Raw genomic sequence first — 24,125 nt, 5'->3', positions numbered from 1 at the left:
ATTTTCTGTCTTTCTTTTGTTGCTTGATTAACATCAATGACTTGGACAATAGCAACTAAATTAGGCTGCTGTCCCTTTAAAACCAAATGCACAGCTGCAATGGATGCAATGTACTGATACACGTTCTCTCCGCTGTTTACGTTCACTTAAGACGTAATCAACTGTGTTTACGTGAATACTCGTCAAAACGGACAATTCGACATCAGTTTGTGTGTAATTCTCCGTTCATGCGACGCGAAAGAGTACTCGCACGCTGCGAGACAAGCTTTCCGTGTGTGTACGCTTCAGTGTCTATAACAAGATAATGCAGCCTGGGAATAAAATAAAACAATTATAATACAATAATACAGTCTGAATTGAGCAGCTCTCTCTTGAGTCGTCAGATTTATCCATATGTCTGCTCTTCTCTTACTCCCACATATTGACATTTTTGAACGTTTTATGAGACGTGCAGCAAGTGAATTAGCTTATGTCCCGCCGGTTCATATGTACGCATTTAACCTCCTAACTATGCAGCAGATTCGTTCTGAATAAATCTCTTCCCAAATAGTCCCTCCCTAACATTTTCGTCTCGTTTTTATTCGTTGACGAAAATGTCAATACATTTTCGTCATAGTTTTTGTTATTCAAAAAGAGTTTTAGTTCGTTATCGTCGCGTTGTCGTCGGTGAAAAAAATGTCATTGACGAAAATTATAACGAAAATGATTTGTCAACGAAATTAACACTGCATCACAACAATCCACAAGTAATCCACACGACTCCAATCTATCAATTAATGTCTTGTGAAGTGAAAAGCTACACGATTGTAAAAAAAAATCCATCAATAAAAGGTTTTTTAACTTTAAACTGTTACTTCTGGTGAAATACCAGTCCATAATTCATAATAATGCTTCCTCGACTTAGAAAGTCCATCCCCTGTTATCCTCTTACACCAAAAACCACCAACATATTTGCTTAGAACTGTTTTTGTAGAGTGTTTTTGCTTGTAGGCGGTGCTTGATCTGTGCATGTTTCTCTCCCGACTCAGATAAGTCAGCTTTTTCACAGTTGAACAGTTGAATTTAGATCTACATGACCACTTTTCACTCTCTTTGGCCCTTAGAATTCTACTGGCTGATATATTAATATGTATATTTCTATATGAAAATGACCCTGTTATGATTGGTTAACCTCTGGATTCTGAACTAGGAAGGAAGCTTTGCGTTTTCATGACATGTACCTTACTATCACATTACCAGAAGAGTTTAAGGTCTAGACTCTTACCTGGGATAACAATTGCTTGTTGTCATCCTCTAAAATCCGGACTTTAGTCTCAAGTTGGCAGATGTAGCTTGAAGATGAATCTGCACAAAGAATAGAGGGGACAAAAGAGAAATTAATTAGAAAATTTGGAAAATGGCATTTTTGTATATAGAACATCACATGAACTATAATTTAAAAGTTTGGGTCAGTAACATTTTTGTATGTTTTTGAAAAAAGTCATGCTGTATTTATTATATAAAAAATACAGTAAAATATTAATGTGAATTGTGAAAATTGTTAAATTACACTACAACTTGAAATTATTCAGAATCATTTGAATGTTGATTTGGTGCTCAAGAAACGGTTCTTATTATTATCAATGCTGCTTAATATTTTTGTGGAATTTCAGAATTGTTTGACTAATAGTAAGTTCAAAAGTTCATTTATCTGAAAAAGAAGTATAAAAAAATATAATAGTCTTTACTTTTGCTTAATTTCATGCATCCTTGAGAAATAAAAGTATTCATTGCTTAAAAAAAACTTTTTGGACAGTAGTGTGTGTGTCTGTGTGTATATATACAGTTTTCGTCTCGTTTTTATTCGTTGACGAAAATGTCAATACATTTTCGTCATAGTTTTTGTTATTCAAAAAGAGTTTTAGTTCGTTATCGTCGCGTTGTCGTCGGTGAAAAAAATGTCATTGACGAAAATTATAACGAAAATGATTTGTCAACGAAATTAACACTGCATCACAACAATCCACAAGTAATCCACACGACTCCAATCTATCAATTAATGTCTTGTGAAGTGAAAAGCTACACGATTGTAAAAAAAAATCCATCAATAAAAGGTTTTTTAACTTTAAACTGTTACTTCTGGTGAAATACCAGTCCATAATTCATAATAATGCTTCCTCGACTTAGAAAGTCCATCCCCTGTTATCCTCTTACACCAAAAACCACCAACATATTTGCTTAGAACTGTTTTTGTAGAGTGTTTTTGCTTGTAGGCGGTGCTTGATCTGTGCATGTTTCTCTCCCGACTCAGATAAGTCAGCTTTTTCACAGTTGAACAGTTGAATTTAGATCTACATGACCACTTTTCACTCTCTTTGGCCCTTAGAATTCTACTGGCTGATATATTAATATGTATATTTCTATATGAAAATGACCCTGTTATGATTGGTTAACCTCTGGATTCTGAACTAGGAAGGAAGCTTTGCGTTTTCATGACATGTACCTTACTATCACATTACCAGAAGAGTTTAAGGTCTAGACTCTTACCTGGGATAACAATTGCTTGTTGTCATCCTCTAAAATCCGGACTTTAGTCTCAAGTTGGCAGATGTAGCTTGAAGATGAATCTGCACAAAGAATAGAGGGGACAAAAGAGAAATTAATTAGAAAATTTGGAAAATGGCATTTTTGTATATAGAACATCACATGAACTATAATTTAAAAGTTTGGGTCAGTAACATTTTTGTATGTTTTTGAAAAAAGTCATGCTGTATTTATTATATAAAAAATACAGTAAAATATTAATGTGAATTGTGAAAATTGTTAAATTACACTACAACTTGAAATTATTCAGAATCATTTGAATGTTGATTTGGTGCTCAAGAAACGGTTCTTATTATTATCAATGCTGCTTAATATTTTTGTGGAATTTCAGAATTGTTTGACTAATAGTAAGTTCAAAAGTTCATTTATCTGAAAAAGAAGTATAAAAAAATATAATAGTCTTTACTTTTGCTTAATTTCATGCATCCTTGAGAAATAAAAGTATTCATTGCTTAAAAAAAACTTTTTGGACAGTAGTGTGTGTGTCTGTGTGTATATATACAGTATATATATATATATATATATATATATATATATATATATGCATTCCTCTTATTTTCAATTCAATCCTTTGAGATCAGGACAGTTAATAGAGTCAAGATGATCAGCAGTTCTGTGTGGCCCCTATTTTTTCAACCTGTGTGATTTTTTTCGGCCCTACTCAAGTTTCTCCAAACATAATTTCTTATGTTATGAAAACCATTTTACTGTGAAAACTCCCTAAAAGTGATTTAGTAATCCCGGAAACTGAGTCATGTTGAAATAGTGCTCCTTTCTATTAGGCACTGACATACAATACCATATCCCAGAATGCACTGCGGCTACACGAGTTAAAGAGAAGACATCTGTCAAAGCAAAAGTAAGACGCTAAAAGACAAACGTTTTGCACAGTTCACATCCTACATGATCACATAAAGGCTTATATACTTTAAAGAGGTCATTTAGACAACAAAGAAATCTCAAATCAGGAAATCTACACTGCCTTTGACACACACAAGCTGCTTTCATTTAAGCCATTTGACATTTGTCTCCAACAGAATCAGACGTCAAAGAAACTAGAAGCAAGGGTAAAAAAACTGATTTCATGTCTGTGAAGTAAAACCCAATGAATCAGGATAAAAAAAAAAAAACTTTTTTGAAGAGGATCCTGAGTGATCCTGTGTTTGGTCTTGTGTGTATGCTGCATTCCCAGCATGCCTTTCATGACCTTTTGGTGATGGAAGGCCTGCCGGCCTGAGTAGATGCAAAAAGTAGCCTCTGCCTCGTAATTTTATGTTTAAAATCCACAAATATCCCTTGCGTACTAGAAACCCTCCTGAAAGAGACCAAGAGGTGCTTAGTTATCTAAACATACTAAAATATCTAAATCCAATGATGAGTCATCTGGCCAATATCGCGAAATAAACCCAAACAGGGTGATCAGGACCCAGAAACAAAACAGAAAGGTCTTGTATCAATCAACTAAAAAAAAAGTAAATTAAAATATTTTTATGTGAGAAAAACATGATAATGCAGCCTGGGAATAAAATAAAACAATTATAAAACAATAAAACAATTTAGTTGTCATTATGCAAATATATTTGCTTGCCGAATGCAACAATTGACCAATCAGAATCAAGTGTTCAAGAGAGTCATTTGGTACATAATTATAATTTCTTGTATTTGAATCACATGATACAATGTCAGCATTTTTTTTGTTGTGTTACAAATTCCAGAAGACAGATGTCATGAGGGTGATGTGGGTGCCATGCATTGGCACCATTCAGGAGTGAAGACTGAAGAGATTAGCTGTTTGAGAGTATGCACACGCACACACTCACGTACACAAACACACACAGAGTGTGTGTCGCACAGGAACTAAGTAAGGATTGTGGGATTGGACAGATAAAGGTAACGGAGACCTTCAATGACAGCAGAATGAATCATCAAGGATTTTCTTGCTTTCATTTTCTCTGAAAGACCAAGGGGCTCTTAGGTGACAGAATAGGGGCCTCCTGTTTAATACTGTATACAAATGAGTTTTGTATTTTAAGCCTGGCCTAAACTAACATTTTATATAGTACCATATTAAATGATTTACATTGCACAACAATTAAAATAATACAATTTAATAATGAAACATTTATCCTTTAACGTTTTTATTTATGAAACATTTATTAGTTGAAGTTACCTAAATTTTTCTTTTATTTTATTTAAAATGATATTTTATACACTACATATTAAAAGTTTGGAGTCTGTAAGATTTGAAAGCTTTTAAAGAAATTAACAAGGATGCATTAAACTGATCAAAAATGATAGTAAAAACATTTATAATATTACAGAAATGTTTTATTTCAAATAAATGCTGGTTTGAAATTTCGATTCATCAAAGAATATGGAAACGGTATTACATTTCCACAAAAAAAAATGAAGCTGTTTTTTGTTTTTTTTTACGAGAAAGTTTCTTGAGCACCAAATCAGTATATTAAAATGATTACAAGCTATTTTAAATTGTACAAATATTTCGCAAATTACTATTTTGTGTATTTCTGATCAAATTAATTCAGCATGAGAGACAGACTCCAAACTTCTGAACGGTACTATATTTCCACAAAAATTAATTTGAGATTTGTCGCACACGTTTCTGCTCACACTGATACCCTTCATAATGATGTTAACAACATCAGTCAAGGATGGGCCGCCCGACCCTTTGAAATGAGATTCAAAGGTTTGTCTCTTATGCCCTTTGAACCCAGAACTAATAAACCATGCCCAGTCCTCATTTTCCAATCAATCATCTTATGCTTTCCCGGCCATTTTGTATGTTTCATCACAGTGAAATCAATGATCAAGACCGTTATCACCACCAGGTGTCATTGCAGCCTCTTACTTGCTTACAGTATCTGATGATCCCTTAATGAGGAGCACCAAACCAATCACTGCATTTGTTTTTTATTCATCTCTGACAATAATACATGCATGAAGATGGCGATTTGAAAGGTAAATTAATTTAAATATAACTCTGGGATGGACACATGTTTATGTGCCCACCAGAACCATAGTGGTAGGCAGAGGTCCTGCTTCGTTAATCCTCTTTGCCAATCCTTGTGACCCTATAATCTAACTACAGTACATCTGATCACCAAGCTGATTAGCGAGGCTGTCTACAAAGCCTGACCGGTTCTGCCACGTACATAACCCCCGCCTCAACCCACCTCTGGCGTTCCCCACCGCTGACCGGAGAAAGATGGAGCGGAACGCTACACTCCCTCCCGCTCCATTCACAGCCGGAGAGTCTTTTATCTCCGCAGGGCTGCAATGCAGCAGGAACTCTTTGAACATGCGAGAAAAATAGTTTTCTACACCCCTCTGTAATGTTTTGTTGGGTAACCCACAGAAATGAGGTATACGCCCAGATCTGAATACAGCCATTATCAGTGTAGAGAGTTAATAGAGAATTGCACAAGCTTTCAATTGTTGACAGTGGAAAAACGAAGGGCATTATGAAAGGAACTTAAACACATATGTAGTCACATTCAAAAAGGACAAAAATAAACTCCCCCGGGTTGTCAGACGAGCGACACAAAGTTAGGGACGGTCGTGAGAGCGTCGCCCACCTCTAGCAATCTCTGCTCAATTGGACATTCTCTGCTGCACAGCGTCCGCCTCTGCGCACAAGCACTGTAGGCTCTCCAACAGAGCACGCAACTTAACATTCAACTCTAACAAGCTGTCCTACTGTGCCTTTGCAGAAACCAAGAGAAACACGTGTTCACGGTAATGCCAGATCTATCTGCTATCGTGCTGGCAACATCTCAGGGTGCGCTTGACTTAATTGGAGAGACACTATGATGTGGAATAGCCTCAGAGAAAGTCTCCCTCTGCCTTATCTGATACTGTCATAGTAGCGACCCACTTGTAATGCCATGTTTTTAGTCTTTCTGTCGAGTCTGTCCGCTTGAGATGTGGTCAGTGTTTTTAGTGTTAATGAGAGTTTAATTAAAAAGTTTTCTGTTAACTGAAATTAAAAATGAAACCCAGCATAACTGGAAAAAAAATCTAAACTCAAAAATAAAACTAAACTAAATTAAAATGGCCACTAAAATAACTAAAGTAAATTTAGGAATTAAAACTTTAAAAATAATTAAAAAAATATCTTAGGCCATGTCAGGGGTTTCAGCTAGAGTCACATTAAAGTGACAAAAAGGTCAAGGAATAGTGGTTAGCAGTTAGGATGCTAATATGAGAAATTTGAATTTGAATTGGGCTTGACATATCTGTACCCTTAACTTTTATCCATAATTTCCTGTTCTCTCTCAACTATAAATCAATAAAAGTGACAAAAACAGTCACATCTGTGGCTCAGGACAAGGAACCCAGGTTCAAGTCAAACCTGGGTCCCACTCCCTGTCTACACTCTACCTTCCAATCAAAATAAGTCCAAAAGTCCACAAAATAAATCTAGATAACTGTCCAAAAACAGTTGGATACTGTAGTAACCTCCATTCTGCAGGTTTCACCCTATCTATCCATTTGGTATCAGCCAATAAATTCTCACAAGCATTTCCACAGAATGAATGTTACCAAATAGCCATGACTGGCAATAAGGCCAAGAAATAGAAATAGAAAACAAAGCATATGTTCTTTACAGGTTGGACAAACATTAGCTTGCAATGACCGAATGGACCTCAGAGGCGAATAAGTGAGGACTTTGATCTCTAGCACACATTGGTTACATAACTGACGTAATCTTAGTCTTGTGATGTCTGGAAACACTGAAGATATTACAGTATGGGTGTGGACGAGACATTTTCAGTGCCAACTTTTGCAGTTCTTGATTTGCACACAGCCACCCAGGCAGGTTGACTGCTGGAATCAATAAAAAGCTCATTAGCTTTTCCAGTTGACCCCACATTCGACTCATACATAAAGTTACACGCTACAAAAACAACTGTACACCCCTCCCACCATCCATGGGTGTACAAGTCCCAGAGCAGCACGGGGAAATAAGCTTTGGTAGGACGGAGGCCCAGGAATGATTTCAATTACTGCAAGATGTGGAAGTGGGGCTAGTCAAACAGTGAGGCATTGTTCCACACCGCTGTGGTCCATCTTGCTGGTGTTAAGCATTTCCCCATGAAACCTGAAGCGGGTTGATATTCAAAGGTGCCTGGATACAGTTCACCCCGCAACCAGAACATCGATCGCCTCTAGCAAGAGTTACATGAACTAATTACGTTTCTCAGGTAACAAGTAGGGTTGTGACGGTGAGTATATTTTCCCACTGGTTAATCGACGTGTGACAACACCGGTAATACCGGTATCACCACGGGGGCGGGGGCGTTCCCTCTTTTCCTCGCTTTCCTTCACTTTTAAATAGCTTGTAAAAGCTGCGTGCGCATTTTACTTTCACTTTCAAATAGCGGCAATTCGGCGTAAAGAAATTGTTCGTTTGAATTTTCCCTCTTTTCCTCGCTCTCCTTCGCTTTTAAATAACTTGTAAAAGTGGCATGCGCATTGTACTTTCACTTTTAAATTAGCGGCAGTTCAGCGTCAATTGCTTGAATGCAACAGCAAAATACAACGTCAAACTCACTTGAGCCTATATATAAAACATAGAACTTTTATTAACAAAACGAATAAAAATACATCATGCTATAGGGCAGGCTATGCCTAATATAAAATAACAAGTAACTTACATAAAGTTTAAATAGGTATACAAAACTGGAAATAGGCTAAGTAAACATGTATAATATATAACCAAATAAATAAGAAACGTAAAGCGAAGAGGCACGGCATACACCTTGATGTCAAATAAAATAAATAAATGACACAAAGTTTAAATAAAGCAAAAATCAGCAAACAATGAGGAAGCAATCAAATAAGAAACGAATGTTTAAAAAAAACTTCCAAAATCACCTTAGATAAACGGCAAAATCAGCAGGCTTTACAAAATCCAAAATATTGCCAAACAGGCGCTTTTGCATCTCGTTCCGAAACTAAATCATCCGCCATCGTCTTGTCTGTCTCACCTCACTCTCCTTGTCAGTCAGCTGGACTCACTCTCCTCACTGGATAAATGAAATCTGATCTGTGATGCGAATGTCATTCGGCACGCTGCATTGAGCAGTCGTGTTCAGTTTTTAATTGTAGTGTCTGTTCTTTTACTGAACTAAATGATTTTTATTACTATAAAAAATCAAAACGACGGTGGGGGTCGGTGACGCGGTGGGCAAGTGACGTAACCGGTGTTGCGGCTTAACACAGGTATCACCGTCAGCACAGTCTATCGCGGCAAGCCTAGTAACAAGTGCTACAAAGTTTCTCATAATAATGTTAAGCATGGAAAATATGAAATTATCCATATGAGAGATGACATAATTATGGAGATGAAAATCATCAAATTTTCTATCATCAAAATGTATTTGTAGCACAAAAGGTGTAACAGAAAAGCTAAATATTTAGACGCTAAAGTTACACTTAACAAATGTAATTTGTTAAGTCAACTGTTAATCGCACTATTTAAAATATGAAGCCAAAAATGTCTAGACACTGTTCTGAACAGTATTTTGAGTAACAATTTATATAAATATAAAATGTAAAAAAGATATTATAAACAAAAAATATACAATAAAATTATATTTTTTTTTTTATTATTTTTTATAACTCAAATTAACAAATGAAAACAGGCAAAAATTGTTTTAATTTTAAGTTTATGATACAAGGCATAAAATCTAAAAGCAAACAAATAAACAAGCAAAAATAAAAACTATAACCCACCTGCATTACAAATGAAAATGCCACAAAATAGCAATAACAGAAGACAGTACTGAGAAAATCAAAGCTGTTGCGTATTTTTAAATAACAATTTATATAAATTTAAAATAAAAATATATAAATCTAAAATAAATAAAAAATATGTTTTAAAAAACTATTACTGCATAATATATAAAATATCATACTGTATATACAATATAAAATATATAATTGTAGCGAATCAGCTCATGGGGAAATATGAATAATTAACCATAACTAGTTATAATTAACTATTCATATTTTAGATCCACTGTAGATATTTAGCTGACCACTCAGGGTCAACTGTCTTGTCAATTCTAAGACGTTAATTTCCTGGTTAAGGGAAATAACTTTCTTACTGTACAATTCTATAAGCTTGTAACGTAAATCTGCATGATTATTGACTCCGGTTATGAGTAAACAATGAAAACGTCAAGTGTGATACAAGTAAGGTTTTATTAACTACATAAACACTTAAACTAGTCTAACATATTACATAAACACATTAAGCCGGTCTAACATACACATACACACACACACACACACATACAGTTGGTATAGGAAAGGGTTAAAGTTTAACTCAGCATAGAAAGAGGCATAAAGAATGAATTCTTTCGAACACTTTGCATGTATATTCAACAGATCAAAACCTTCAGGGATACGTCAGATTCTGAGTTCAAACACAACTTGTAGAAAGGTGTAACTGATACTTAATGCATCAATTAAATCGACTAAGTTTGATACTTGCGTATGTCTGAAAAAGATTCCTGATGCAATCTTAAGGCCCCAAGAACTTGCTTAAGTTGGTTGATGAAAAAGAGCTAGTTTGAGTCAGAATCACTTGATGAATGAAAAGGACTAGGCCGGAGCCCGGCACGAGCTTTGGTATCCTGGAGCGTTTCTCACATCTTCATCTTAGCATCTCACTGAACCACCGAACAGCGGGTCACATGGTGTGTCAGCTTTAAGGACAGAGAAGACCCCCGCCTCTCAAGATGGGCTTATCCAATGAGAAAAGCCGGAATCCCAAGTGGGCGTTTTGAGATCCTGTGGAGTTTATGGCTCTTTGTGTGGAAACATGGTACTTTAGTATCTGAAACTTTGATTGAAAATACTAAAGGTTCTCAGGGCACTAATATATTGCCTACGTACCAACAAATAATATACATTCTTGTTTAGATCATCAGAAGGCGAATTCATAGATACTAAACAAGCTATATGTAAGGTTATATGAATGAGTGGTTTATCGTAAGCATGAATAAAAAATAGTCTATAATACAACAGATTAATACAAAACAGCAATAATACACACAATGGCCTGAAGAAAATGTGTGTTCATTCAAAGAAAAGGTTTTCCTATGAATTAATTAGTAGAAAAGTCAGTTTCTCCTGTGCATTTGTACCGTTCTTATAATTAATTCATAGGAAAACCTTCTTTGAATGAACACCCATTTTCTTCAGGCCATTGTGTGTATTATTGCTGTTTTGTATTAATCTGTTGTATTATAGACTATTTTTATTCATGCTTACGATAAACCACTCATTCATATAAGTAACTCTACCATGTCTAGTATCTATGAATTCGTCTATAATTATATATATATATATATATATATATATATATATATATATATATATATATATATATATATATTCCATATATGATATTTTACATATAATGTCTGAATGTGACTGCATATGCAATGACATTCAGGTATTTTAAAGTGTGATTTAAAGTGAGATAAGTGTACAAATACTTTTACAAGTTGTTGTGTGTGTTCCCTAAAATGACAATCTGACAGTTTGCAGACATCTTGGAATCAGTTACATAAAATAATCTTACTATCTCACGTTCCCAACAGTGACTAGATAAGAGTTCAGCATTATTCAGAGATACAGTGTCCCTGCAGGTCCAACAATCTACTGATGACTCGTGTCCACACAGAAATTATCCAACCATAAATGACACAAGATTCTGCAAAAACACTATTCAAAGGGCTCATAATTAAAAAAATAACCTTTCTCTGGTCAATGGGGCCGACCAAATTACAGCAAAGTCAAGACCGACTGGCACTTTAAAGCAATTGCCAATAACAAGTATTGAATTAAACAGTCTGCTTCCTGTAAAACAACCTTGGCACCGATAGGCAGGAAGCTCTGGCGCAGGTATCCAGTTCAGATTGCGCAAGCTCAGCAGGGAGTGCAGCTCACACATTAACAATCATGAGATGTGCTGATTTCACTCATTAACTGAGTTATGAATCAGGCTCCTGTCCTGGCCCTGTGGGCACGTCTGCAGCACTGCTGTCAGGGCAAATACAGAGACTGTTCTGACGTGAGCTGTAATGACAGCGATGGAACTACAGGGCATTAAATGCACAGTGGAGGCATGTCCAGACTAATACTAATGTCAAAGCACATCGTATCACTCACTTGCCGACAAATATTATGCAAGTTTTCATGCAGACTGTCATCTTCCTGGTTGCTAAAATAATATGCGCTCTGTTTCAAAGCTTCCTACCGAAGCATTATAGGTGTGATACTTATTTTTGAAGCTTATTTTAGCTTATTCTAATGTGATACTTATTTTTTTAATTCTGAAGCAGCATCACTCTCCAGAATGCATTGAGACAAGTGAAGTGAAAAAAAACCATCCAAGATGGCAGACAAACTAATTTACATATTAATGTAATAATATTGTCAAAAGTTTGTGATGAGTAAGATTTTTTATTTATTTAGATATAGATTATATTATTTAGATTACACTTTTATTCAGCAAGGGCAGTAAAGACATGCATCATTTTGAAAAAGATTTCTATTTCAAATAAACACTGTTCTTTTGAACTTTGGATTTTTGTATATGATATTTTTGTATATGTTTCCACAAAAATATTTAAGCATCACAACTGTTAATTAATAACATTAATAATAAGAAACGTTTCTTAAACACCAAATCAGCATATTAGAATGATTTCTGAAGGATCATGTGATACTGAAGACTGGAGTAATGGCTGCTCAAAATTCAGCTTTGCATTACAGAAACAATTTACACTTTTAATTATATAAAAACAGAAAGCAGATATTTTAAATGGTAATAATATCTTACAATATTACTATTTTTACTATATTTTTGATCAAATAAATGCAGCCTTGATGAACATAAGAGGCCTCCTTTAAAAATATTTAAAGAAATCATACACCCCACATTTTTTGAATGGTAGTATGTTTATATTATATAGTTTATCTATAATATAATATAGTATTTTTCAACATCAAAAACATCAATAAAAAATTATATTTATAGTTTTGGTGTGCTATGTAATTTTATGCTTACAATTTAGCATTTGCATTTGCTTAGCAACATCATAACATTAGCTTCTACTGGATCAATTGTCTAATTCAAGTTAGGTTCACTATTTATACTGTAAGGTTTCATTTTGGTTAGTGAGCTGCCTTGCTCTCTATGGCCTATCTAGGCAGCTTAGGTTTTGGAACAGTACCGAAGTGTTCTTCCTTGTACAACTCCCAAAGAGTAGATTTTAAATATCTGAAATGTCACTGAAGATTTAAGGTTGCATATGACTATTAAGACAATTCCAGGAAGAAGGAAATAACAGATGGGAAAAGTAAACAACAAAACTTTCTTATTCATCTAAAACCATGGAGATTCATTCATACCGTCTTCATTCACATAAACCGTCTTCAAAACAATAGCTCTATGTCAAGCCACAAATATAAAAATACCATTCTGACAATGACATATCATGCTGAAGGAAACACCAGAAGGCTTCATGTGCTGAAGAGAGCAGCATGTGTCAGTGATGGAGCGTGTGCTTACAGCCCACAGGCATATTTAAATGTCAACAACTGCTTTTCCTGTATCCTCAATGGGGTCCGCAGCCTAAACAGCCAGAGGCGAAGAAAAGACGGGAAAGAAAAGAGAGGAGACAGACTGAGGAAGAATGGGGAGGGAGAGAGAGGAAGAGCGTGCATGTGCCCTTGTGCACGCAGCCTCGTGCAGAAATGCCACTGTCACTATCAATCTCTGTCTGTGGCGCTAGAGCATGGGTGTAATAAGGCGGCAAGGACGTGAGTCAGTCGTGCCCCCTGCCACTTGCACAAACATCATGCACACTGCCTTGGCAACCACAACATGACCCTCATGAGCAAGACACATCCCACGATGCTCAGTTGAGACCCAGAATGCAGCAGTGCCGCACTACGGCCCACGCATTCTTAATGAACGAGTACAAGTAGCCTACATTCACTCTCAAAAAAAGCTGTCACTGGGACAGTACCCTGTCAAACGGTACACCTTTGTACCATATTTATTTACCCCTAAAATGTGCATTTTAGTACCCTGAAGTTACATATTTGTACTGAAAGTACACATTTTAGTACCTAAATTATACATATTAGTATCTTCTAAAAGGATACTGCCCCTCTGACTTCTTTTGTACCTTTTTTTCTGAGAGTGTTGTAAGCAGTGGAATCTTCCTGTGCCTGTTGAAGTCCATTTGAACAAACTGCTAGCCCAAAATATTTGTTTTACAAATTGTGCAGCATAAATTATACCTCAAATCATGCAGCTTGTTGAGGAGAGGTGATCAGATTTGTGAATATTCACCTGTTTGACAATAAAATGGGTGAAAAAGCTGTATCTAGTGGACAAAATATCATTTCTATCATGACAACTCTCTGAAGATTTTAGCATGGTAACGGATATGACAATTTTAATGTATTTGGTCTTGGCAGCATAGATCTGCTACATGCTTGTAATGATTTCTGCGTCTTTCTCTGATAGTTTTAAATACTTTCACACTTTTAAATACTTTCACACTGCTTTCACACTGCCGACATGTTTGCTGCATTAGTGCGTGACTCTATTTGATCGCATGTTCGGTACATATTATTCGGCCTTTTCACTTTTTGCAATTTTCGGCCGAATATTTTCGGTTGCCGAACATTCAGTGCTTCCCTATACTAGTAAATGCTAACCAGCCATTTAAATGTAAAGCAGCAAGCTCATTGGACACAAGCTCACATGAACCAATCAGCCTATGCCAAGTAGTTTAACGCTGTAAATATCTTCAATTTGCGTTAACAATGCCATCTAGAGATTCATGACAGAACTTGGCATATTTCTGTGAAATACAGTGGGCTCAATAAGATTGGATCAGCCTAGCAAACACCTAGAACACCAGAGCAACCACTCAGCCAAAGCACCCTAGCAACCGCATAGCAACACCTTAGCACAGCGGTGGCCATTTTTGCATTGGCTGGTACTGCTCTAGTGAATTGAATTTAATCTTAATTAGTATGTTTCATATGGAAATAAAGCTCAATTTAAATATTGTTTAGGTCTTTACATATGACAAGATAATTGCAAGTCAAAAAGACAGAAACAGATCATAATATATTGGAATAAGTTATCACAGCAAAGTCGTAATTACTATTATTGGGAAACTCTGAATTTTCTATAAGCACAGAGTTTCAGAGTTGGGGCGTGTTGGTGAAAAAAACATGGTGGACACAATAGATGCAGCATCTGTATTGACAGCACATTTGCTTAAATTATTATTTTTTTATTTACAATAAAACTAGCTAAATTGTTTGTACAAATATGATAGTACTGTACAATTACAGCATCTGCATGAATTGAATAAAAATACACCCGATGCACATTCTTTATTCATCATTTTATAAAATAAGTGGTAAAAAAAATCTTGAGGAAAGAATTTTTTATAGAATGTACATCGCCGCCTTGCTCCAACCAGTGACTTGAATGCAATTAAACTCATAAATACAAACACTCCAGGAAGAAGTGAGCACACCAATAATGGGGGAGAACTAAATGAGTCTCTTCTAAAGTGAACAGTTCACCCAAAAATAACTTACTCATTCTCAAATAAATGTACTCATTCTCATGTTGTTTCACACCTGTGTGCTATTTATTTTTTTCTGTTAAACACAAAAGTGACATTTTAAAGGTGTCATATGATGCGATTTAAATCTGTCCTTTTTCTTTGGAGTGTTACAAGCTCTTGGTGCATAAAGAAGATCTGTAAAGTTGCAAAGACTAAAGTCTCAAATCCAAAGAGATATTCTTTATAAAAGTTAAGAGTCAACCACGCCTACCTAAAACAGCCCATTCTAACACGCCCCCACATATCTACATCACGATGTGGGAAGATTTGTATAACGCCGCCCAAATGTTCACGCAAAGAAAGAAGGTGTAACTTTTATTCTCGCTGTAGTTTTGTTGCTGCCACCATGTCGTGACGGCGCTGTGTGTTGTGAAAGTGAAACTACTCTGTTTGGCCTTCCAAAAGAGGACGATATCCACTTCGTCATGCCTGGAGCTGATCCGTGCTGGTTGCTGAGGAAATAAATCAACTTCGCGCTGTGGATCGCTGGATTGGCTTTCACTGTGGACGAAGTGGAGTCCAGCCCGGGGTCATCGCATGTGGTTGCCGCAAGAGCGCTGGCCACTCCTTCGTCGAATCCGCCGTTCTCAAGCTCGCCCGCCGCCACTCCCTCAAGCCGGCCTCCGCTCACTCTAGCCCGCCGTGTGTGACGCTGTGTTTCGTTGTGAAAGCGAAACTACTTTGTTTGGCCTTCCAAAAGAGGACACGACTAGAAATCAGTGGTTAAGTTGTATTTACAACACTGTTCCAGAACAGTTCAACCCAAATATTCAGATGTGTGCAGCACATTTTATGGAGGACTGTTTCCTGATCCTGGTAGAGTAGACTACAATGCCGGCTGTTCTGACTCACGGAGTGTAAGTAAGTTTTTTATATTTAAAGAATTTGCCACTGATGATTCAAATGCAAGTTTTGAGCAGTGTTAGAGTAGCGTTTGTAGTTTGTCATTTTTCTGATCACAAATGCAGACATGGGTTTATGTTTACACGGCGCGATGCAATGCAACGCGTAAAAAGACAATATAAGTCATTATAATCCGTAATTATGTCCCCACTGGATGCAACAAATGCCTCACAGTATGGTAAGGGGCGTAACATTTCCGTCACATGCTTGAGGTATTCGGCCAATCACAACGCACTGGATAGCTGGCCAATCAGAGCACACTTTTCAGACCGATGAGCTTTGTAAAAATCGACGCATTTCAGAAAAGCGGGGCATAGTTGAGAAACAATAACGTACAGTATGTGGAAAATAATGTGTTTTTTTAACCTTAAACCACATAAACACATTTCATTACACCAAATAAACTAAATAATGTTATTTTTAGCAACATCATATGAACCCTTTAATCAATCTTGTGTAGCTATTTTCCATACAACAACAGTTCTCAAGCTATTTAAGCTCCAAAAAGGGCCAAAAACATCATAAAGGTTTAAAGCCATATGAGAGTTTGTTTGAAATAGACCACATTTAAGTCACTATTCTCTCAAAATGGTGCGCTTTTTTTGTTGTTGTTGTTGTTGTTGTTAGAAAAATTATATAAAATACTTTAAATATTCTCCTTTTGCATTCCCCATAAAATAAACAACAGCATATGGGTGAGTAAATAATGACAAAATGTTCATATTTGAATGTACTATTTTATACTTGATCCCACTGTTAGAAAATGCAAATCAACCTCCACAATCCATTAAGAAAGCAGCTGAGTAACAGCCAGCAGCAGAGTAACAACCAGCAACACAATTAAGGCAAGAAACAATAATAAAAACAGCTTTTTAAAGATTCCTTTGCTGTTTGGCTCTGTACTGCGGAACAACCCACTGCTGAGTGTCTAATTAATGAGTTTCACTCTGTCGGGGGTGCAGAATTCACTTTAAATGCAGTTACTAAGTCACTTTGGATGGACTATCTAGCCATTTTGTCGACTGTGCTTTTTCAAGCAGGCTCTGAAAGCTGTAATCATTTTAAGAGCAGAAATCGGTAGATTAGCAGAGGGGCATATGCTCGCTCTCCCACTACATTTCCCCCCTGTCTGCTCTATTGCCCTCTATCCATTTTGAACTCGATGTTTGTCTTTTTAAAGAGGTGTAAATTGCCCAGGGGTCATCTGTTTGGTTTACTGAACTCATAAGAGTGAATCACGCTGTGTGTTCTTTCAGTGAATAATGATTGCTCAGTGTGTGATTACTGCCAGGTAATTGTCACCACGAGTTTTGCCAGTGACGTTGGAAAATACACAGCAATAAATGTGCTCACGCCAATGTCACATTACGGGCTTATCTGGTCATATGGTTATTTTATCGCTTATCTACAGGCTTTAAAACGACACCGGGGAGTAAAGCACTTAATGGCGGTGAAGGAAAAGCAGAGCATGTCTCCAGACAGCACTCTGGGGAGGAACCATCAGAGGATCTGCTGACACCTCACTTACCATGACTGTGAATGGAGAAGATCACAACTGCCATGCTCAGAATGCAATCCTAATGCATTGCATACTAGTGGTTTTAAAAATAGAAAAATAGTGTTTGTTTACAATAAACCTAGTTTGCAACAATAGACATTTTGCTGCAATGTTACAAGAGACAGATGGATAATTGGTTTAATGGACATTTTTTTTTAAGATATTCACATTTTCTACTTAACAGTTCTTTAAAATACTAAAGTATATACCCACAAACAAACAAACAAAAAAATTAATATAAAACAGTTGTTTAAATAAAAAAATACATTTTAAAATATAAAAAATATACACATTAAAATATTAAAAAATAAAAATAATTAAAGCAAAACATATTAAAAATAGTTATTATGGGTAAAAAATGCATCTATATATTTCCACTGACATCCAATTATTTTGGAATTTTTAATAAAATAATAAAATTTAACAAATAAAAAATTTGTACAAAAATACTTCTGACTCTTCAATCAATGAAAGACTGATAACACTTCTGGTTCATTTGTCTCTCTGAAAACTGAAAATTTAACACAGTGCATTATGGGATTACACATTATGGGATGCACATTTTGGCATGTGCAGTTTGTCATGCAGATTTTCTATGCATACAGAACTTGCACACTCTGCACATACAGTACTGCATTCCTTAAGGAGTTTGTGAGGTAGTACATTATCAACTTTCTGCTTACAGTAACCAATGCATAGTTCTCATTTGTCTTGTCCATCATCACACAAAGGAAATGGTATAAATAGGTAAACAACCTATTGAATCTCAACCTATATGAATCTCTGCAGTGCAGAGAAGAAGAAGAAGAAACCGAAATTAGAGAGAAAAAGATCTTGCAAATACATTATTATAGACTACAAAACGGTTGCAACAAACAACAGAAAAAAATGGAATAATGACACATTCCAGAATGAAAATACTTTTTTTTTTTTTTTATCTAAATGAAAATGATCCGAGTAAATTTCTTCAGAATGCACGGGGCATTTTCTCAACATTAAAAGTCAACACAGGGGTTTGGGGTCTCCCAGCTTGCTGCAGACTTGGCTTGATTCAAAAATAGAGCAGTGAATAAGCGGGTGGCGGAGCACAGCTCTGAGAAACGTGTGGGGAAGATAGACGGCATACCAAGGTATTGATAAGAATGTATCCTAGCAACAAACCCCAGTGTTTGACTAAAGGGCCTGCCAGTGCTTTAGTATTACACCTCCAGCCTATGCCAAATGAGCTTTCTCTTTCCTTCTTTCTCTCTCTCTGCTTACATGCATTCAGCATGCACAGACTGCAGTGCAACTCCAGTACGAGAAGAAGAAACAGCATTATTCCAGTATTTTCTTATTCAAATATTCTCTTACCCGGAAACTCAGTTTTGTGCGTGATCTATATGCTGTGCACATGACTCACTGTTTGATTGCACATCTTATCCTGAGTAAGCACATGATTATTAGGCAAACAGATCCACCCATAATGAAGGAGGAATCTCAAAACACCATTACAGATCACATGATATGGATTTTATTCCTCTACTTGTATCCCTTTAAGCATTTCATGTAAGTAGGTTGTGTGTTTTAAAATTCCCTAAATAGGTAAGGGAATAATTTGAGAGAAGATGTTTAAAGGAATAGTTCCCAAAAAAAACGAAATTTGCTGAAAATGTATTCACTCTCAGGCCATCCAAATGTATATTGTTTCTTCATCAGAACAGATTTTAGCATTACATAACTTGCTCACCAATGGATCCTCTGCAGTAAATGGGTGCAGTCAAAATGAGAGTTCAAACAGGTGAGAAAAACACCACAATAATTCACAAGTAATCCACATGACTGCAGACCAACAATTAACGTCTTGTGACGCTATTATATAAATTATATTAATAATAATAATAACAAATAATAGTGCTTTCTCCAGTGAAAAGTTGTCTCATCTGAATCAGGAGAGAAATATGCAAAGATCAAGGTCCGTTTACAAGCAAAAACAGTTCTATACAAATATGTTAGGAGGGATGCACTTTTTCATTAGAGGAAGTATTATCATAGATTATGGAAGTATTTTGGCCAGATACAATTGTTTGAAGTTTAAAAAATGGATTCTTACAAACATGTCACTTTTCGCTCCACAAGACATTAATAAATGGAGTCGTGTGGATTACTTGTGGATTATTGTGAAGGTTTTATCAGCTGTTTGAACTTTCCTTCTGATGGCACCCATTCACTGCAGAGGATCCATTGGTGAGTGGCTGATGTAATGCTAAATTTCTCCAGATCTGTTCTGATGAAGAATCAAACTCATACTCATACTCAAACATACTGGATGGCATGAGGGTGAAAAAAAATATTGAGCAATTTTTCCTTTTTTGTGTGAACTATTTATTTGAGTCATCTTTAAACGTGGGCCTTTATAGTCCATGTAAAAAAGTATAAGCAGCAATTTTTTAATTGAATGTAAGTGGTCAATGATACCGGAAGCAGTCAAGATAAGAGCTTGACTATGGCATCTAGGATTTTAAACCATATTTTGGGGGTAACCTACAGCACATTATAGAGGCAAGAGTGACCTGTTTATGTATACTACTTCCACTTCAACAAAAACTGGTATAACAAAGACAAGTATGTCATACAGGCAATGTATACATGTGCTATTTTCTCTCCCATTAAGTCTGAAGTTTCCCCCTCAAGGTGATGATCTGCAATTCAATCTGGCATGTGAGAAATTACAGCTTCTTAACCAATAGAGGAACAAAAAACACAATTTTAACTCTGTTGTACCATGTTTAGTCATGGAAATCAACATTTGTTAAAGCTTCCTCAAGGACAGGTGTGCTGAAGACAGCGATTTCCAAATACACTTCACCTGGCAAAATACAAAGACATCTCACAAGACAGATCTGACAGTTTGAGGGCACCGGAAAAAAAACCCCAGTCTTTCAAAAAGTACATTTAGTGGGTTTTTCAAGCAACACTGCATATTTAACAGTGCTTTCTAACCCCCAACCCTAACAATTAAACTTCAGCGTGCAACTCGTTCAATCAAAGAAACCTCAAAAAGTGTGACTTATCTCGGTGGCAAGTTGTGCAAGTTGAGTCAAGCAGCACTCAAACTTTCTTCAAAAAATGTTAAAATGTAGTTTCTGGAACAATGCTTACACTATGAAGTGCAAGTAGTACCACAAATGCAGTGCTAAGGACAAGTGCATGACTCACAAAATCCAGGAAATCAAGTATTGAGTACTGATTCGCTTCACTTGTTGCCCAACAATGGCACATAAAACCCATTTGAAAATTCATGAACATGCCATTGAAATATCTTCTAGAGCAAATACTCTGATAACACCGATGTCACCCGACTTCATGTTCTCACAAGTTTGTCTTTACAGAAGAGCGGAAGGAAAGATTACACTGTGTCTCTAAGGTCTTCCCTCAGAGAGGGTTGAGAATCAGTTTAGATAGTTGACCGCAAGCAATGTCAATGGAATAAAAAAATTAAGTAGAAAAGGGGCAGGAAGTAAAGAACATGAAACAGAGATGCTCCAGAACTAGAAGACACTCTCATGCCTGAGCAGAATGACGTTATGGCTCTATTCCCTTGTGGTCTTTGAAGGACTCTTTCCCCTTTGTGCTCTGAACAATACTGTTGGACAGATGGCTCAAGCGAACCAAGGGCGCACAACCTCACACCCCCTCTAGACAGAGGCAGGGGTCCCGTCAGCCCCATTCCCCCTGTGTCTAGAGTGGAGGGACAACATAGAAGGACAATAGTGAGAAAGATCCATCCAAACACCTCCAGAGTGGTTCAAAACTGGTGATATGATCTGCAAAATTGTCTGGATATCAACTGTGATTAGCAAAGAAACAGATTTTGATATTAAAACAAGCACGAAAGAAAATATGTGTGTAGAAAGAAGCTATTAAATTAAACATCTGCTTTTTTGCACAAACAAAGTTTTTATTGAATGTCAAAAATGAATGAAGCGGAACTAATAAAACTGCAACCCTACATTCTACAATGAGACACAACATAGGTGTGTGCTGGAAGAAAACTCCACATAAGTAACTGGAATATCAAATTATTGGGAAACCATCATTCAAAGAAAATTAATGCAGCAATAAAAGACTCATCTGACCGGAATCATTCATGCTTGGCTAGTTTCCTCCAGAGGTAGCATGCCAAGACAAAGAACCTGAGTCAACAAGATCTGTGCAATGGAGCTGAAATCTGAACTTCCCTTTGACATCAACGAGTAGGACCAAGGGCTGCACTCTGGAAAACACTGACCCATTTCAGAGCTGGCATGGAAAAGTGGTCCCATGTTTGGAACATCAATTGACATATGCATTCTAAGCTATTACTGAGAAAGACAAGCACTAGAAATAGTACTTATACCTTATTTTCCGTTTGAAATTTGGCTGTCACTGTGCGTTTGCAAAAGCGAAAACGCAAATGGTAATGGAAGATTTATGCGTTTGGATTATGACACAATTTATGCGTCCACATATGGAAAGCGCAATTGAAAATATAATTTGCAATTCCTTTTAAAAATTGTCTGGAATATCCTTCCATAAAGTCAGAGATAATAAATAAATTGATAAAATAATTAAGTAGCTAAAATAAGGCATTATTACAATTTTCTGAAAATTAAATGCTGTCTAAAGGCTGGTAGGAAATTCTGAATTAAATCAATATTAATTCCAGGGGTGGCGAACTCCGGTCCTGGAGAGCCGCAGTCCTGCAGAGCTCAGCTCCAACCCTAATTAAAACTCACCTGCCTGTAGCTTCCTAGTAACACTTCAGGCCTTGATTAGCTTGTTCAGGTGTGTTTGATTAGGGTAGAAGTAAAACTCTGCAGGGCTGCGGCTTTCCAGGACCGACGTTCGCCACCCCTGATATATTCTATCGACAGGCATAGTTTTTTTTTTCTCCTCAGGTGTAAACAAATAAATGTAAGGCCTAAGCCTAATGGTGGGTAGACATAAATCCAGTATAAACTTAATATAAACTATTTTTTCAGATAATAATTTACATTCGATTATTATTTTTCACAATATAAATTTGTGTTTTTGCATGAAAATATATAGCTACCTTTATATTTTAGAAAGGAGATCATCATATTTTGTGGGTCAACTGCATTAAAAAGTTTGATGACCCATTCCTTAAATGGGCAGTTAACCCAAAAAATTTACTTCAGTAATCATCTATTCAAACATGAATGAAGTTTCTGGAGCTTAACAGCCAACTGGCCAAATTTCAGTTTTGCTATATGGTAAAGAGCTTCCTAGATTTGAGGGCAAGTAGATGATTGCCAAATTTTCATCAGCTATCCCTCTAAATCCAATAAATATGAAAAAACAGCCCCCAAAATCCTCCACAAACGTCACATGCTGATTGCATTCCCTTCATGTGGTCCAGAAACCCAAACATACTTCTTCTCAGTCATCTCACCCCAGGTGCCGTCCAGTCTCCTGACCCACTATATCTCTGAATACAAACAGTGCTGCCCCCATCTAGCTCCAAAGGATCAATCAACCAGCTGATAATACTGTTGCTATGGAACTCACCACCTACCCAGTGCTGCCACCCCTCCCATGACCCTCTTTCCATCTACTGCCTTCATAATATTTTCCACAGGGTAAAAGAGAGGAGGGGACAGGAAAGTGAGGGAGAGCAGAAAAGAAAGAACTGAGGTAGAATGTTATACAAAACAAAACCAGGTTTTTTTCGTATGACTGGTTAATTAATTCAATCTGGACATTCTTCGGCTTCAGTGGGCAGAAATTTCAGGCTCGTGTAGGCATGCGTAAATTTATTTATTCAGTGGTGACTTCATTACCTTACATCTGTTCAGCTCTCTGACAGGGTTAACCAGTTCACCGACCACAGCTGACTGCATTTCTTCTTTCTGAGCATCCAGAGTACAAGAGAATTTAACAGTTAAATACTGATCCCCCGCCCCTTCGGCAGTATTCACTCAGTAACAATGTGAAACTTCCACTATTGTTGTCATGGAATGTAGAAACTCTGGACAGCCAACTTTGTAAATACACAAAAGTGGCGATATCTCAGAATAGAAAACTCATTTGGGATGCTTCATTTTTGTACTACAAAGCATGTATAGGATGGGCACAATAGCTAAACATTCAAAAGCATTACAGGAAAACAACAACTAAAATCATTATTAAAGATTTAGTTCTCTCAGATTTACATGTTTTAAACCAGTGATATTTTTTTTCTTCCATAGAATACAAAGATGTCTCAGATCATTTTTTCCATCTATTGTTTAATTCTTACAAAGCCATATGACAGGTTTGCGTGAGAAACAAAATGAAATGTAAATGGTTATTCAGTGTATAGTATTATACACACACACACACACACACATATATATATA

The 24,125-nt window shown here is 36.4% G+C and overlaps 1 protein-coding gene across 1 annotated transcript in view; it reads right to left on the bottom strand.

The window, feature by feature from the left end:
- LOC107583624 (coiled-coil domain-containing protein 85C-A-like) overlaps positions 1-24,125 on the bottom strand; it is a 52,729-nt gene that overhangs the window by 19,073 nt on the left and 9,531 nt on the right. Inside the window, exons 2-4 of the mRNA XM_016269911.1 lie at positions 2,527-2,606; positions 2,194-2,299; positions 1,265-1,344 (exon numbers count right to left, since the gene is read on the bottom strand). Of these exons, the coding sequence (XP_016125397.1) occupies positions 1,265-1,344; positions 2,194-2,299; positions 2,527-2,606 (266 nt within the window). The remainder of the gene's footprint in view (positions 1-1,264; positions 1,345-2,193; positions 2,300-2,526; positions 2,607-24,125) is intronic.

This window comes from Sinocyclocheilus grahami, unplaced genomic scaffold (genome assembly GCF_001515645.1).
Source record: "Sinocyclocheilus grahami isolate Dianchi unplaced genomic scaffold, SAMN03320097.WGS_v1.1 scaffold54.1, whole genome shotgun sequence".
Classification (NCBI taxonomy): Eukaryota; Metazoa; Chordata; class Actinopteri; order Cypriniformes; family Cyprinidae; genus Sinocyclocheilus; species Sinocyclocheilus grahami.
The sequence above is the reverse complement of the archived record's forward strand: the minus strand, read 5'-3'. Positions and strand labels throughout refer to the sequence as shown.